The sequence below is a fragment of the Bos mutus genome, chromosome 13, assembly GCF_027580195.1.
Source record: "Bos mutus isolate GX-2022 chromosome 13, NWIPB_WYAK_1.1, whole genome shotgun sequence".
Taxonomy (NCBI): domain Eukaryota; kingdom Metazoa; phylum Chordata; class Mammalia; order Artiodactyla; family Bovidae; genus Bos; species Bos mutus.
In genome coordinates this window covers 24,577,938-24,596,100 of record NC_091629.1, presented here as the reverse complement: position 1 = coordinate 24,596,100, position 18,163 = coordinate 24,577,938, and the positions used below count along the sequence as shown (strand labels likewise).

The window sequence follows — 18,163 nt, the reverse complement described above, 5'->3', positions numbered from 1 at the left end:
ACTCTGGGAGTTGGTGATGGACAGAGAAGCCTGGCGTGCTGCAGTCCATGAGGTCACAAAGAGTTAGGCATGACAGAGTGACTGAACTGAATTGAATTGACAGAAGGTGTAACTGATGAGCAAGCCTTCATGTAAACTGTGGACTCTGGTTGATGATGGTGCATCCCTATAGGTTCATCGATGGTACAAATGGTGCTGTGAGCCTAAAACTGCTCTAGAAAATAAAATTTATTAATGAAAAAAATTAAACAGAGCCCACAGATATAAAGCAAAGAATACATTGCCATGTACACCCCACATCCTTGTCTTGCTTCCCAAAGGCACATAAGGTTAATAAAGTCCTATGGACTTTTCTAGAATGTCTCTTATGTATATAAGATTAAAAACAAATCTTGATTTTTTTCCTTGCATGTTCTAAAAAGACCTTCTCCATCCTGAGACATGGCAAGGATCAGTCTGCACTCACACTCCCCATGGGCTTCCTCTGACTGGGTTTATTCTTGCAGTGACACGTCTCCGTGGTCCCACAGACCCATGGCTGGTATCCCCATCACAGCCGCAGGTTACTTTTACTTGAGTGTTTATGAGCTTTGAAAGGACCGGGGAAACATCAGTAGGTTGCTCACTGCTGTATTCTCAGAACCTTGCCTGGAACCTAGCACTGTAGACACAGTTTCTAATTTGGACCTATTGCAATATTTACACTGAACTCTTCGATCATGTGGGAATTTCTTTTACTGGAGAATATGAAGAATATTTCTGTTCTTGTTTTACCCCATCACTTACAGAATAATTCTTTCTTTTTCCATGATTGTGACACAAATGCCACCACATGTATTTATCTATATGCTTTTAAACACACACACATTCGATTTTTACTCTCTTGGGGTCTTTCCTGTGTTACCTTGCTCTACCCATAGAAATGGTCAAATGACATTGTTTTGATTATCTTAGAGTTGGATTATGCTTTAATATCTGACTGGACTAGTAATTTGTCACTATGATTCTTTCCCTAAATAGATTGGTAAACATCACTTAATGAAGCCCTCCATCAAGAAGATGATTTTAAAATGGCAGGGAGTTCCTTTTCCATTCTCCTTTTGTAACTTCATGGATTGTCTTTTCGCCCTCCGAGCATCCACTTACTTGAGCAACCCTGCCCGATGGAAGACGTACAGGTCCTGCTCTAGGGTGCAGTTGTTGAATGGAACCACCTTCACAAAGCTCTGGATGAGGACAAATTCAGGGGTGAGATGCGGCACAGAAATGATGCAGAAGTCCTTGTCCTGATGTGATTGGAAACCAGAAATCATTAATCACCAAATTCCTGCTGTAAAACACTAAAGAAAAGAGGAGTAAAATGTGTGAAGGAGACGGTACTCAAGTTAAACATTCCTATCATTTGGAAAATAATCAGAAAATTCAGGGAGATAAACAACTGTAAGAATATGGGGACAATGTCTGGTCTTTGACTGAAACCTACATAAAAGAATACTGTGAACAATGGAAGCCATTTGGCACAGCTGTGTTTTTGGAAGTAGAGTTTTAAAGTAAGGACGTTTCCATTTGCAAACTCACTTGTATCCAGGAGTGAATGAAGCAGTGCACTGCCATGGCAAAGGCCTGGGTTTACCCAGTGCTGCTGTGCCAGTCGTGGTCCCTGCCTCCGTGAGGAGAGAGGGTGGTGCTTCAGGCCTTTTCAGCTCCAAAGTCCTGTGATTACTCAGGCATGGATGTCTGGGTATTTTGTCACAATGCGATCTTCCCTGGGTGATGAGATCTAAGGGCAGGTTAACCTGAGCAGTGAGATTTGCATGTCCTGACCTGAAACGTGCTAGCCAGGAGCTGCTTCTGGCCACCTAGCGTCTGGAACCTGGCTAGTGTGATGGGGGAACCCAATTGTTACTTTTATTTCATTTTGATTAATCTAAATTTAAATTTCAAAACTGATACTTGGGAACCCTCCTACATTGTTGGTGGGAATGTACACTGAGGCAGCCACTATGGAGAGCAGGATGAAGCTTCCTCAAAAAATTAAAAATAGAACTACCGTATGACCCAGCAATCCCACTCCTGGAGAAAACTACACCTCAAAAAGGTACACGCACCCAGGACATGGAAGCAACCTAAATGTCCATCGACAGATGAATGGAAAAGATGTGTGTATATACACACATGATGGAATATTACTCAGCCATAAAAAAAGAGTGAAATAACGCCATTTGCAGCTACATGGATGGACCTAGATATTATCATACTAAGTGAAGTAATTCAGACAGAGAAAGGCAAATACCATATAATCACATACATGTGGAATCTAAAAAAATAATACAAATGAACTTATTTATAAAAAGAAACAGACTCACAGACATAGAAAACAAGCTTATGGTTGCAAAGAGGAGGGGAAGTAGGGGAGGTGTGGAGTAGGAGCTCTGGGTCAGTAGACACAAACTGCTGCTGCTGCTGCTAAGTCTCATCAGTCGTGTCCGACTCTGTGCCACCCCATAGACGGCAGTCCACCAGGCTCCCCCGTCCCTGGGATTCTCCAGGCAAGAACACTGGAGTGGGTTGCCATTTCCTTCTCCAGTGCATGAAAGTGAAAAGTGAAAGTGAAGTCTCTCAGTCGTGTCCGACTCTTAGCGACCTCATGGACTGCAGCCCACCAGGCTCCTCCATCCATGGGATTTTCCAGGCAAGAGTACTGGAGTGGGGTGCCATTGCCTTCTCTGAGACACAAACTATTACGTATCAAATAGATAAGCAACAAGGTCTCACAGTATAGCAGAGGGAACTACATTCCATATCCTTCAGTAAATCATAATGGTAAAGAAAAAATAATAAAATAAAAACTCAGTTGTTATTGGAAAAGTTGCATGTCTGTTTAGAACAAGTGGGTATATGAATCTATTCATTCAACTACAACTCTTAGGAAATCTAAAAGCAGATCAAGGAGTTCTGATGACAAGTATAAATTTTAGGAAATCTAAAACCAGATCAAGGATTTCAGATGACAATTTAGCGCTTGTTCTACAATGTACCCTAAGTGTAAAATACACACCGGATTTTAAAAACTGAGACAAGGGGTATTCAAGATCTCCTTAATAATCTTTCATACTTTTGGACATAGTACATTGAGTAAAATTCATTATTAAAGTTGATGTCACCTGTGTCTCTTTAGTTTTTTTTTTCTTTCTTAATAATGTGTCTGCTGTACATAGAGGTCAGACTTGAGGACACAGCAAGGGAAGGAGAGGGTGGGACGAATTGAGAGACTAGTGTTGAAACATATACATTACTGTATGTAAAATTAGATAGCCAGTGGAAATTTGTTGTATGACTCAGGGAGCTCAAATCCGGTGCTCTGTGACAACACAGAGCAGGGGGCTGGAGTGGGAGGGGGTAGGGAGATTCATGAGGGAGGGGAATACACATAGCCATTGCTGATTCATGTGGATGTATGGCAGAAACCAACACAATACGGTAAAGCAATTATCCTCCAATCAAAAATAAATAAATTTAAATTAAAAAAAAAAATGTATCTGCTGGAACATTTGGAACTTGGTGTCTGTGGGACAGTGCTGCTGTGGACTGTCTCTACTCCGCACGTCCCCCGAGAACCTCTGCCAGGCGCCTGCAGAGCAGCTTGCTCTTCCCAGAGCTAATTTGTCCCTGTGGGATCTCGCCTCCTGCTGAACCCTGTGAAGGCATTGCCTGAGCTAATCCAAAACCCTGGGGACACGCGTGCAACTCAAAGGAGTGAGTCACTCTCTGACCTTATCCTCCTTCTAGCAAAATAACAGCTCCTTCTGGGGAACTTGTGAGTCAAGTTGTCGAAATACTCTAGCTGAAAAAAAGGACTGAGTGCCACGTCCCAGGGGCTTCCTCTGGGAGGAGGAGACATTAATGAATGGCTTTATGGTGGATGGGAAGGATTAAGGATGAAGTAATGATGATATTTTGCTCCTGTCTCCCAGATCCTGAAATAATTAAAAAGTAAACACGTCAGAGTTCTCTGGCTATCCAGTGGTCAAGATCCCATAGGGGTCCACTGTAGTGGGTGTGGGTTTGATTCCTGGCGAGGGAACTAAGATCCCATATGCCACCTGGAAGAGCCAAAAAATAAATAAATAAAAAGTAAACATGTCTTTTATGGTTTTAAAGCCATTTTGTCATAATACCGAAGACCTGTCTTTGCATGGACTTTAAAATAGCAATGAAGTGAACTTAGTGAATTTACTTTGGGGCATCTCTGAGGGAAGCCAGCTTTGCAAATCCTCTCTCAGGGTCACTACAGAGGTTTCTGAGTTTCAAAATGCCTTAAAATTAATTTAAAAAAAATTATGATGGAGAACATCAGCACCAAGGCTTCATGATCTTAACAAAATGAGGAGATACAATCTATGATCACATAGCTTTCATGCAACAGAATTAAAGCCTCTTTGGTTTTTTAGCCTCAGTATAAAGAGCATCAAGGAAAAATAAAACAATAGACATCTTGCCTATATTAGCTGACTGAAGAAGTGTGGTTGTTGACCTGACTTAACTGACAGGCCAGCCTCGAAAAAAGCCATAAAAATCCAGTGGAGGAAACTAAATTGTCTTCCTTCCCTACTCTCTTCCCTCCAATAAGGTAACAAGAGGTTGGTCAGAATTTCTATCCCTTGACAACCGTGAAGCAAAAATGGAAGTGGCAGCCCAGACACCCTGAGACAGAGAATCTTGTTTGCACTTGGGCATCTGCTTGGGGCCATCACCAACCAACAAGAGAGGGTCAAGTGACTCCCACGTGTCAGGTGATGCCAACCAGAAGCCCGACCTCAAGTTCCCACCTTCTTACCCTCGGAAACGCAGTATACTGGTGTCGGAAATCTTTGAGCCAACACACACTATACAGAAATACAAAAGACTAACTTCACTGTAACTCCTGACATTTTCAGATGCTACCAGCATTCTGTCCATGATTTGGTTCTATTGATAGTAAAATACCAGCGAAATACTCTCTAAAAGAAGTTATGCATTGAAAGAATGTTAAAACAGCATGACTGAAAAATTATTGAGAATGACAATTTTTCCTACTTTGAAAAGTTCATGATGTATTATTCGCTTTTTTTTTTCAGAACAGAGAAGCGGTCCCACCTCAATATTCATATCAGATATGTTTGGATAATGAGTATGGTATCTTACTTCTCTATAACTTTTCTAGCTTATAAAACCAATTATATTACTCAAAATTCAACATGTACTTACATGGAAAAGATGGAAAACAAAATTCATAAAGTCCAGTGACCTGTAAACAGACAATAAGAACTGTCACTGACCTCCAAGCAAATGCAGCATCCGTGTACCTTCCAAGAGATGTATGGCTCTCACCCCTTAGGCAAGGATTAGCCAGTCACTACTCAGAATGTGTGTCGAGCTGACAGTAATCAACTGCAGAAGTCAGAAGCTTCAAATGTCAGTAATAAAGCATTTGCCTATATTCAAGATACTATTATGGCAATTAATAGTCTCTACACATTCAAAAAGCAAGACAGTCCTTTTGTGAACAGGATCCCTCCCTTCCTTTCTGGAGGAGCTGTGGGGAGACATGGGTATATTCTAAGCTACTCTGATCTTTTTCTTTTTTATATGCAAAAGATTTTCTGACCAGCGGCAGATGCCTATTTGTAGGCGAACCATAATGGGTCATCGAATTTCTGTTTGAAAATTCAAAAAGCATATTTCTTATCTTATCATGAGCAAGGGAAAATAAATATATGCAACAGATCTAGAAGGGTTTTTTACAGGCTTTTTAGATGTCTGTAATATAATTAGAATAAAAAGGTTTCCCCTTTTAATCTTTCAGTTGAATGGCAATTTCAAAGAAATTGAAAACCCAAGAGGAAAAAAAGTCCAAGTTAAAGCACGGTTCTAAGCAAGGCTGGGAGAATGGGATGTAATTAAACACACCCTCTAAGAAGGGAGTAGCCAGTGGCAATCTTGGTCATCTCAAAGATACTCCAGAACCTTCCAGTCTATGAAAATGTGCTAATCCTTCCTTCTTCAACACTGTACTATGGACAGAATGTGGAGTGGGCGGGCACCCCAAAGGGGCTATGGACTCTCAGGAATGGAAGGCAGGGGTCCACATCCAGACTTCAGGGGGCAGCAAGCAGTGGACACGGGAGTGTCTGCCCAGCACCGGGCCTCCTCCTTCCAGCAGCCAGCCTGGATTGTTGTTTGGTGTCCCATTAACCCCATCTCAGATTGAGACTCCAGCCCCGAGTCAGTCGGGAGCATGAGGAAAGTGACAAAGCTGTCCTCACGTATTGGCCCCAGCCATCAGCTTAGGAAAGAGCACACAGTCCAACCAGGCCCAGTGGAGCTTCGAGAGGGGGCCCAAACCACACTGTCCTCCTCACTGGCTGTAGTGCAACGCTGAGGCCACTTCTTGTGGCCCCAGGTGGGGACACTTCTCTGAAGATGGGACCGGCAGAGCCAAAGGGTAGAGAGAAGCTTGGTCTGTGACTGAGTTATCCAAATCCCAGGTCAAGCCACACCGAAAATCAGTCCCTCCAATGGATTATGCTTTCTTCTATGTGGCAGTTTTTGTTCATGTTTCCAAAGCCAGTTTCAGTTGGATTTTCTGTCACTTGCAACTAAAAGATTCTAGACAAACTAAACCTGAAGTCTCCCCAGAATGCAAACTCTAGAGAATGAGGAGTAGCACGTGGCTTGGGAAGGTATGATCTCGCAGAGCCTGGGCAGCCTGGAATTTCACGGGCTGGAGTCCAGAAATGGGGACTAGGAATCTGTAGTTTTAAAAAAAAACTCCCCAGAAATGAGGACGGGAAGCCAGGCTTGGAAACCCCTGACTCTGTGAGATGAAAGTATTGGGCGAGCAAGGCCAGAAGAAGCTCTCTCCACGGCAGACAAGCTGGGGACCGGGACTTGCCTTGCTTCATACTTCTCGTCGATAAAAAACAGCTGGATGCAGAAGGCAGTGGAGGTGCCCTTGTAGATGGGGCGGAAACTGCTGGTGTCCTCAGGCAGAGAGACGGACAATGAGCTCCTATGGCTGATGTAGTAACCCATGTAAACCATACTGCTCACTTGACTGAGTTTTTCTGAGTCCTGCAACAAGGAGAGAGGACAAACCCAACTGGGAAACCCATTCATTCTCTGCAACTTAATGGGCTAGTGGTTGCCTTGTCTGTACATGACACTGTTCCTGGGACAGATGTGACTGCCTCACCTGAGACGAACCATCCCGAGCCAGGCCCGGCTTTAAGGAGATGTTCTTAATGAGATTTCAAAACTCGTAAGGCTGCGAACCAGTTTTCCTGGGAAGGTCAGAAAATGAATGGTCTCGGCTGGCCTTTGATACAGGCTCCATGTTTTAACTGCATCATTGAGGAAATGTTGAAAGTGAAAGCGTCAGTCACTAAGTCACATCCAACTCTTTGTGACCCTATGGACTGTAGTCTACCTGGATCCATGGAATTCTTCAGGAATTCTCCATTCCTTTCTCCAGGGGATCTTCCCAACCCAGGGACTGAACCTGGGTCTCCTGTGTGGCAGGCAGATTCTTTTAACATCTGAGCTACCAGCGAAGCCCCTTGTGTGTATAGTACAATAAAAGTTAAAATCATTATTAGCACTAAAAACTTATAAAGAAAATCAGGAGCCTCTTCTCTAGACAATGGGAAGAGGAAAAAGATTCTATCTACTGAAATGGTTGCAAATTATCAAAGTAGAAAGTATAACTTCTAGGACCAAGCTGTTTGAGGGAGACAGAATAAGAGGCCTAATCTCAGTGGAATAAGGGTCATCAAGGGTGACCTGCAGAGCAGGTCCTAAGGAAGGAGGCAGCTCTGAACTGGGAGAGGGAGGTGGGAGGCCGGGGGAAGGACAGGGCATAGGGGTGCAGGTGGAGAAGAGTGAGCTGCATGGGGGTGGGGGGTAGCACAAACCACTCCAGTGGCCTCGAAAGCCTTACCTTCACTTCACCAGTGTTCTCACTTGTGACTGGTGACAAAGCTTCCTCCACTGCAGCTTCTATGCCTTTTCTCTGCAAATGACAAAGGCAAGACATGAGAATTAATCAATACCTGCAGTGGTTCAGAGCCTGAGTTCTGGTCAAATCCTGGCCTTGCTGCTTACCAGCCATGTGACTTTCACAAAGTGAGCCTCATCTGATTGTCTGAGGATACAGTCAGGACACGTGGATGGAGAGATGCTCAGTTACCTCCCAACTCTCTGCAGATGTTATTAATATTTATCCTTCCTTCACTCTCATTTTTCTATATAATTTGAAAGCTGCACTAGGGTTTTTAACTGCTCTGCATGCTCAGTCACTTCAGTCGTGTCTGACTTTGCAACACTATGGACTGTAGCCTGCCAGGCTCCTCTGTCCATGGGATGTTTCAGGCAAGAATACTGGAATGGGTTGCCATTTCCTCCTCCAGGGGATTTTCCCAAAGCAGGCATTGAACCCGTGTTTCCTGTGTATCCTGCATTGCAGGCGGATTTCTTTACCCACTGAGCCACTGGGGAAGCCTATATAGGTGCCCATAAAAATATCGTCACAGTAAAAAGTGGTAAGTTTCCACATGCCTCTCCCCACAACCCGGGGCCACTCTGCCAACCATAGGAAAACAATGATCTGCTTCGTCAGTGTAGATCGTATGCTGAGTCTACTTCTGGATTATCTATTCTGTTTGATTCATCTATTATTAACCTTGACATCATTACCACACTAACTCAGTTACAAGAACCTTATAATAAATCTTGAAATCAGCAGCATTAGTCCTATAGCTTGTTCCCTTTCCATAGTTGCTTTGGCTGTGCTAGGTCCTTCTCAATTTCATCTGAATTTTGAAATTAGTTTTCATTTCACTTGGGCTCCAAAATCAAAGGCATTGACTGCAACCATGAAATTAAAAGATGCTTGCTCCTTTGAAGGAAAGCTATGACAAACCTAGATAGCATATTAAAAAGCAGAGACATCACTTTGCCAACAAAGATCCATACAGTCAAAGCTATGGTTTTTCCAACAGTCATGTATGGATGTAAGAGTTGGACCATAAAGAAGACTGAGTGCTAAAGAACTGATGCTTTCGAATTGTGCTGAAGAAGACTCTTCAGAGTCCCTTGGACTGCAAGGAGATCAAACTAGTCAATCCTAAAGGAATTGACTAGTTTGAATATTCACTAGAAGGACTGATGCTGAAGCACCAATACTTTGGCCACCTGATGCAAACTACCAACTCATTGGAAAAGACCCTGAGGCTGGGAAAGATTGAGGGCAAGAGGAGAAAGGGACAACAGAGGATGAGATGGTTGGGTGGCATTACCGACTCAATGGACATGAATCTGAACAAACTCTAGGAGATAGTGAAGGACAGGGAAGCCTGGTGTGCTACAGTACATGGGGTCACAAAGAGTCAAACACAACTTAGTTACTGAACAACAACAACAACAACAAAAATTAGTTTTGGCTGAGATTTCATTGATCAACTGACATCTTGAAAATACCGAGTCCTCAAAATTATGTATGGGAGATATTTCTCCACCTATTTAGGTCTTATTTCATTTCTCTCATAAATGTTTTGTAGTTTTTAGTATACAGGTTTTAAACATCTTTTGTCAGATTCATGTGTTTTCTGTATTTGTACTACTGTAAGGGCTTCCAGGTAGTGCAGTGGCAATGAATCTGCCTGCCGATGCAGGAGACCAAAGAGGCACAGGTCCAATCCCTGGGTCAGGAAGATCTCCTGGAGAAGGAAATAGCAACCCACTCCAGTATTCTTGCCTAGAAAATTCCATGGACAGAGGAGCTTGGCCGGGTACAGTCCATGGGGCTACAAAGAGTCAGATGAGACTGAGCATGCTATATTATAAATAGTATTTATTTAAATTCCTCATTGTTCATTACTCTTATGCATAGATAAAACTGAACTTTGCCTATTAGTTTTGTATATATTTAGCAGTTTATTAAATTACTTATTAGTTCTATAGCTGTTTTATAGATTCTAGATGACAATGCTGCTGCTGCTGCTAAGTTGCTCCAGTCATGTTCAACTCTGTGCGACTCCATAGACGGCAGCCCACCAGGCTCCCCCGTCCCTGGGATTCTCCAGGCAAGAACACTGGAGTGGGTTGCCATTTCCTTCTCCAATGCATGAAAGTGAAAAAAGTGAAGTCACTCAGTCGTGTCTGACTCTTAGCGACCCCATGGACTGCAGCCCACCAGGCTCCTCCATCTGTGGGATTTTCCAGGCAAGAGTCCTGGGGTGAGGTGCCATCACCTTCTCCGCTAGATGACTATGTTATCCGCAAATTGAAGACAGTTTTAATCCTTCCTTTCCAATCTAGATGCTTTTAAAGTATTTTCTTGTCTTTTTTCACCAGCTTGAACCTCTAGAATAATTATGAATAGAAGTGGTGAGAACACACATTCTTGTTTCTGACCTTGGTGGAAAAGGTCATCCTTTTACCATTAAGGATGATGCTAGCCACATGCTTTTCAAAAATAACCTCTATCAAATTGAAGAACTTCTATTCCTAGTTTTCTGAGAGTTTTATGAGGAATGAATGTGAATTTTCAAATACCTTTCCAATATTTAAGAGATAATCATACAGGTAATCCTTTTTAGAATGTTAATATGGTGAATTACTTTCATTGATCTTCTTATAATTGTATTTCTAACCTTGTAACCCAGAATAAACCCTGCTTGGTCATGATGTATTGTCCTTTTAATACACAGATTCAATACAAGATTTCTATTTGAATTTTTCCATCAATGTTCATGAGAGCTATTGATCTGAAGTTTTATTTTCCTGTAATGTTGTCTGTTGAGAAAGACCATACTTTAGATGACTTGAATCCTTTAAATATCTTGAGACTTATTTTCTAGCTTGGAATATGATCTAACTTGGGAAATATTCCACATGTATGTGGGAAGATGTATCTACTGGGTCGTGTGCTCTATTAAGTGCAAATTGGGTCAAATTGGGTAGAGTGTTCTATTAAGTGCAAATCAGGTCTTATTGTCAATAGCGCTCTTAAAATCTTCCACACTCCTATCAATTTTCTGTCTACTTGTTCTATCTGTGATCAAGGGAGGGACGCTGAAGTCATCAAATATAGTTGCTTATTTATTCATTTGTCTTTGCAGTTCTATCAGTTTGTGTTTTGTGAAGTTCTACAATTAGGTACATAAATATTTGACTGTTATGTCCTCTTGACTTTCGTTGTCCCTGGTAATATTCCCTCCTCTGAAATCCACTTGGTCTGAAATGAATGAAGCTTCTCTAGCTTTCTTTTGATCAGTGTTACCATGGTGTGTCTACATGCATGCTTTTCATTTGAACCTATTCTGTCCACTCAAAGTGCATGTTTGTGACCCACATATAACTGTCTTGCTTTTTAATTGAATTTATATCTGCTTTACGTGTTCTTTAATTGGGATATGTACAACAACACAAAGACCATTTTACATTTCATGCAGTTATTAATGTGTGTAGGATTAAGTCCGTCATCTTGCTGTTTGTTTTCTATTTGTCCTATCTGTTCTTTATTCCCTCTTTCCTTTTTTAAAAAAATTTCTTTGCTGTCTCTTGGATTAATTGTATATTTTTATAATTCCACTTTACCTCTTTGTAGGCTTATTAGATATAACTTTCTGAATTTGATTTGTAACTTTTTTTTTTTAATTTAGAGAAGCCTGGCAGGCTGCAGTCCATAGGGTCACAAAGAGTTGGACACGGCTGAAGTGACTCAGCACGCATGCACACCTACGTTCCTCCTGCCCTGTGCTGTGGCCAGGAACTCTCTCAAGGCAGGAGGCCAGCACAGTCAGAGGGCTCAACAGAGTTGTTTCCCACCTCTTAAGCATCACTCTCCTTTGTTATCTGATGAGCAGAGTCTTAAAACTTACTTCATATACGTTGGCAATGTTTTTCAGGCAGGGAAGTAAATCTAGTCTCTATCTCCATCTTTGCCGGAAGCAGAAATACCTCTTACTGAGTTCTTTTTATCACTTCCATTCATCAGCTTCCTCTCCCACACTCTAGTCCATGGCATACAACCTTCTTTAAAAGCTTCAGAGGTCCTTCAGGGCCCTCTCCTGCGTGGTTTTCCACCCTCATTTCCACATCCTGAACTAGTAGGCCTTCCTCTTCCCATGGAGTACCATCTCCTGAAGGCTGAGGCTGTGTTTTAGCCCCATGAGCACCCTCAGTCCCTAACAGAGAGTTCAGCAGTTATGTGTGTTCAACCTCTGTGCAGAGACAAAATCAGTCTTCAAAACACAACACCACCCAGCTACAGGTTGGGTCCTATTGTGGTCTGTGGTACAGGAAGGCACTCTTCATAGAGACAACGAAGGCAGGGTGAGCCAGGTGGCCCAGCAGTGAGATAAAGGTCCTCCCTACCTCCTTTTCTTCCCATGATCTTCTTCGCATGAGCTGATGGGCAGGGGGAACGTTATTTTGTGCAAGACTGGAAAGGAGAAAAAAGTGGGGGTAGGGGGGCGGTTGGGGGCTGGAGGCCGGGAAGCAATGACACTGCCCCAGCCCCTATTCTGGTTTCACATAGATGGAAGAGTCAGGAGGACCAGAAGCAGAAGGGCCCAGGCCATGAAACACGTGCTGGGACCCTGGCCACACGCAGTGCTGATGCAGGGCTGGGCTGCTCATGGTAGCCAGAGGTAAGCCTGTTCATTCTCCCCACCTCTTTGGTGAGGCTTGTTACAGAGGACACAGGGACTTGCCCCGAGGTCTTGCAGGAGTAGATGAGGACCCAGAGCCCAATCTATATGGGCGTTTCTATTTCTAGGAATAATCAGTGGTCAGAGGGTGGCAGAGCTAGAATGATGGCTGGATCCCCAGCCCATCCCCCCAAATCCTATGTCCTGTATGATATGGCTGATTGTGCCTCCTTCAGTGTGGGGTTTGCTTCCCTGTAGACTCTAGAGAGTCCCTTGGACTGCAAGGAGATCAAGCCAGTCAATCTTAAAGGAAATCAAGCCTGAATACTCATTCGAAGGACTGATGTGGAAACTGAAGCTCCAAAACTTTGGCCACCTGATGCAAAGAGCTGACTCATTGGAAAAGACCCTGATGCTGGGAAGGGGCAGAAGGAGAAGAGGGTGACAGAGGATGAAATGGTTGGATGGCATCACCGATGCAATGGACATGAACTTGGGCAAACTCCAGGAGATGGTGAGGGACAGGGAAGTCTGGCATGCTGCAGTCCATGGAGCCACAAGGAGTCAGACAGGACTTTGCGACTGAACAAATGGTCAGGGCAGCAGCACTAGTAGAGCAGGAGGTGAGGGTGGGGTGGAGAGGGATCCTGCTGAAGGCAGGCCAGGGAGCTGTGGCAGGTGCTTCTACAGCCTGAGGGGCCCAGTCAGGCAGGGAGAAGACGCTGCCTCACTGGAGTCTGTGGACAAGGTGTGTTTTCTACTGGCTTTATCCATATCAGCCTCCTGAAACCAGGAAAGAGTGAGGAGGCAGGGGGAGAAGGGATGGAATTCCACCCTGAGCTGAACTCTTGAAGGTGTTGCAATGTTCTGATGTCCTACAAACATGCAGCCGAATCGCCCCTGCCCTGGTCCCCAGCTCTGAGTGCCAGGGAGGCCTTTCCCCGCTCAGGAGTCACTCCAGCACCAGGAGCATGCCTGACCTGATGGTGCAGCAGCCCCAGGCCAGGCTGGGCGGATCATCTCCTTTACCTGGATGCTCTCCCTGGTCTCCAGTGACACAGCTTCCTGCGGCTCCTTGACTATTTTCTGGGATTCCTCGCTGCTGTTCTCGAGCTGGGAGTCTTTGGGAGAAAAAGTGACACAAGGACAGAAAAGATATGATCAACGTCCACAGAGCACAGGACACTGGTGGCAGCGTGGTCGTGTGTTTCTAAACTGCAGGATATCTGAAGGATCCAATCACTGGGGGCAGCACTGCGAGGAGGTGGGGAGGAACAGGTCTGTGCAGCCCACCTGGACTCTGAGTTCTCTGTGCCACGTTCACATGATGGGATCCAGTGGTAACCGACCCTGCAGGAGCTTCGGGGATAAACTGAGGCCAGGGTGGGCCTGGTGGGCTGCCAGTGACTAAGCTCTGAGACTCTTTCATGGGAGCCCCTTTGAGGTTTGTAAGCAACTGGTTATCACCCTCTTGGATGGCAGGCTTCCAGGTGATTTTAAGATGGAATGGGGAATTAGACCGCAGTCGGCCGTGTCCGTGCCCTCAGGACACAAATGAGCCCAGGGCTGCTTTCTCTCTACGTGGAAATACTGTGAACAGGCATCTGAAAGCGGCCATGAAACTCACATTTATACTTTCTAAGCAAGAACCAGAGCTGAGCTTACATTATCACTTTAATATGTTGTGGAAAGTCAATAATCAGGGTGGTGTTCATATATGCAGTGTTCACCAAAAAATAGAGCAGAAAAGAAGTTTTCCCATGTGTCTAAAAAGCTATTCCCCTCCTTTCCTTCCTCTTCCTTCTGCTCTTTCCTTTATTCCTGTCTCTCTTCCTGTCTTTCTCTCCCCAACCCAAGCCCTTCACCCCCTGCATCTCTCCTCTTCCACCATCTCTCCCCTTCCCCCGCCCCCCACCCCATCCTCTCTTGCTCCCTCTGTGTCTGCTCCACGGAGGCACTCAGCCCTAACCCCTGCTCACAGCCTCTGGGCCTCAGCTCCTTCCAGCCTGGGGGCTGCCCCTCCCAAGAACTGTCCACACAGACACAGGAGGGACCTTAGGCCTGCAGGAGGCCCCAGACACTGGGCTGCCGGCGTGCCCTGCTGCCCCATCTTCCCGTTTCTAAGCATCACAGCAGACGGGATGGGGCCAGAGGCTGCGACCCTCTCTGTGCCCCCCTCTCACACTGCGTCTGGTTCCTCCAGCAGCAGCCAGAGTCAACGGGTCCTGCAGATTACCTCTAGACCCCGCATACGCACTGGCTCACACCCTACACACTGCTTCGGGCAAAGACGCAGATGAATGAAATAGAATGAAATTCTAAGTAAGAGAAAAGTCAGATGTCCAGAGAGGTGGAAGGGGAGAGATGAAGAGGTATGTGATGTTGAAGTTACCACGAGAGAATGTCACCCCAGCAGATGAGAAGCTCTTCTACGTGGAGAGCAAGTGACAGGAGAGAGGACAAGGGACTCAGAATCCCTGCTGTGAAGAAAGATGCTTTGGGGACAATGAACCCTAGCGTGTCCCTAGCACCTGGAAACACCCTGCTCCTTGCAGAACTTTCCAGTCATCTGTACAGCATTTCCAGTGTTCTCAGGCTGGCAAGAATAGAGGGCTATTTAGGTGAATTTAGCTTGTTGTGGTGATACAACTTGTGTGCAGTAGAGTCCACATGAATCTCTACGTGTATCGATTCCCATGTAACAATCACTTAAATGAATACTAAGAGATTTCCAGAGCCCAGAGATTTCCCTCACCTGCTGCCCAGCCAACACACCCCTTAAAAGTAGCGGCTGGAGCTACCCACTCCAGTATTCTTGCCTAGAGAATTCCATGGACTATACGGTCCATGGGGTTGCAAAGAATCAGACATGACTGAGCAACTTTCACTTTCACACACACACACACACACACACATATATTGTTTGTTGTTGTTTAGTCACTCGGTTGTGTCTGACTCTTTGCAACCTGATGGACTGTAGCCCACCAAGCTCCCCTGTCATGAGATTCTCAAGGCAAAAATACTGGAGTGGGCTGCCATTCCCTTCTCCAGGGTATCTTCCCCACCCACAAATCGAACCCGGATCTCCTGCATTGCGGGAGGACTCTTTACTACCTGAGCCACCAAGGAAGCCCATTTTAATTAGGACAAAATTACTAAAAAGCCAGAAATTTCAGGGACTGGATTAGATCTGCAGTCAACAATTAATCCTGGAGCTCTCACTGTCTGACAGGCTAATGCTCACAAGACAATTGCCAATGACAACGACTAATTGTCCGGGCTCAAGTGTCATGGGTGCTGCCGCTTATTCCGAAGCAGCTGCCGTGCTGGTCCCCAGAGGTGGCTGCATTTCAGAACTGGGCGAGGTGAGGCCACGTCTCTCCTTCCCGTGTCTCTGGGGTTTTGTGGGGTTTAATTAGTTAATGTGCTTAATGTGCCCTGAGATCCTCAGACGTGAGGTGCTGTCCCGGGGAAAGTCAGGCAGTGGTTTTATATGACACGCAGCTAGAAACACAACTGAGGCTGCAAATTTAATTGTTATTCTATTTGCTTACATCACCTAAGTAGCTTGGAAGTCACGAACCAGGGCTTTATTCTAGGGGGAGGGAAGGTACCGTTTGCTGGCACTTTCTCTCTGAGTGGGACTGAGAAGGGGCTATCTGAAGAGGGGTTACCATGATATGAATAAAACATCACATTATCATCCCAAGGGACAGTACCCACTATTGCATTCCTAACTTTGTATTCTTTTTCTTAAAGAGACTTCCCAAACTGTATAAACCCGAGGTCCCACCAGACCTGGTTCTGCCCTGCTCTTTATCTAACAGGAAAAATACGTGAAAGTAACTCCATCGTGTCCGACTCTTTGCGACCCCATGGATTATACAGTCCATAGAATTCTCCAGGCCGGAATACTGGAGTGGGTAGCCTTTCCCTTCTCCAGGGTATCTTCCCAACCCAGGGATTGAACCCAGGCCTCCTGCATTGCAGGTGGAGTCTTTACCAGCTGAGCCCCAAGGGAAGCCCAAGAATACTGGAGTGGATAGCCTATCACTTCTCCAGTGGATCTTCCTGACTCAGGAATCGAATTGGGGTCTCCTGAATTGTAGGTGGATTCTTTACCAACTGAGCTATCAGGGAAGTCCTTTATTTAACAGGAAAAATACATAGGGAAAGTTAAATAATACATTTTGAAGGCTTTGGGAAAAAGTAACAGTATACAATTTGGTGGTTTTTAACTTAAAAAAAAATAATAATCAAAAATCCTACAAGATTTTTCTTTTTGTGAAATGAAATAAAGTGATTCTAAAAGTCAACAAAATTTTAAGGAATAAGAAAAAAGAGTCGAAATTTTCTAACGAATATTAAGACATATTATAAAGCCATAGTTATTAAAACAGCAGGTTATTGGGAGCAGGAACAGAACAGAATGGAATCCAAAAAAGAGCCTAAACGTTCATATACGGTAAAGGTAGCATTGGTGGGGAAGAATAAACAATACAATAAACAGTGCTAATCAAATGGGAAAAGAATTAATTTGGGTTCTTATTTCATATAATACACAAAGATCATTCACAGATACAATAACAGCTTAAAGTTTTTTGTAATACTTTTAAATTTTGAGAAGAAAATATAAGAGAATCTCTCTATTATTTTAGGGATGGACAAATCTTTCCTTTTAAATGTAGAAGTCAGAAGTCATAAAAGAAAAATATTGACATACTTGACCCCATCACAATTTAAAAGTTTTATCAAAAGAACCCTAAAGTGTTTCTTAAATAAGTAGATACACAGAGGAAATATTTGCAACACACATAATACACAAAGAACTGAAGTCTAGGGGAAGAGAAAAAACCAATAGGCAAAGAAAATGAATGGACAGGAGATGCAAATGACCAATAAACACATAAAACGTGTCCAACCTCAATAACAGTCAGAGAAATGAAGTTTAAACAATGATATCTCCTTTCACAGCTATCATACTGGCAAAAGTTAAACGTGCCAACAAATCCTGGAGAACTAGGAGAGGCTCGGGAGGAAGGCCACTGTTGTGGCCACGCTTGGTATATTTCCAAGCCGGCGAGAGCAATTCTGGGAACACAGCCTGTAAAAACGCTCGCAAGGGGCCCAAGACGACGTGTGCGAGAATACTTACTGCAGCACGGTTTGCGATATGAAATAGTGGAAACAATTTGCGTCCATCTGAGGACAAGTGTGGCACATTTCATAGAGTGAAATCCTATTCAAAAGATAAAAGGAGCGTCCCAGACCTAAGCTTATCGACATTATTAGATCTCAAAGAGCTGAGTGAAGAAGCAAATTTCAGAACTTTGCAAACCCAAAAGGTGCCATTTATGTAAAAAAATACTGCCACGAAATGGTAGAATTTTTTCCGATGAACACAAGGACTTCATATGAAAGTATAAAAAGAAGTCTGGATGGATGCCTACTAACGTTATAACAATGGCCAT

The 18,163-nt window shown here is 44.1% G+C and overlaps 1 protein-coding gene across 4 annotated transcripts in view; it reads right to left on the bottom strand.

Moving 5' to 3' along the window:
• The window catches only part of CFAP61 (cilia and flagella associated protein 61), a 248,003-nt gene that overhangs the window by 165,320 nt on the left and 64,520 nt on the right, over window positions 1-18,163 (bottom strand). For all 4 annotated transcript variants that reach the window (XM_070381160.1, XM_070381162.1, XM_070381163.1 and 1 more), the window contains 5 exons: window positions 13,722-13,813; window positions 7,979-8,050; window positions 6,935-7,113; window positions 5,248-5,287; window positions 1,147-1,286 (listed from right to left, as the gene is read on the bottom strand). In XM_070381160.1, coding sequence (XP_070237261.1) covers window positions 1,147-1,286; window positions 5,248-5,287; window positions 6,935-7,113; window positions 7,979-8,050; window positions 13,722-13,813 — 523 coding nt within the window. The remainder of the gene's footprint in view (window positions 1-1,146; window positions 1,287-5,247; window positions 5,288-6,934; window positions 7,114-7,978; window positions 8,051-13,721; window positions 13,814-18,163) is intronic.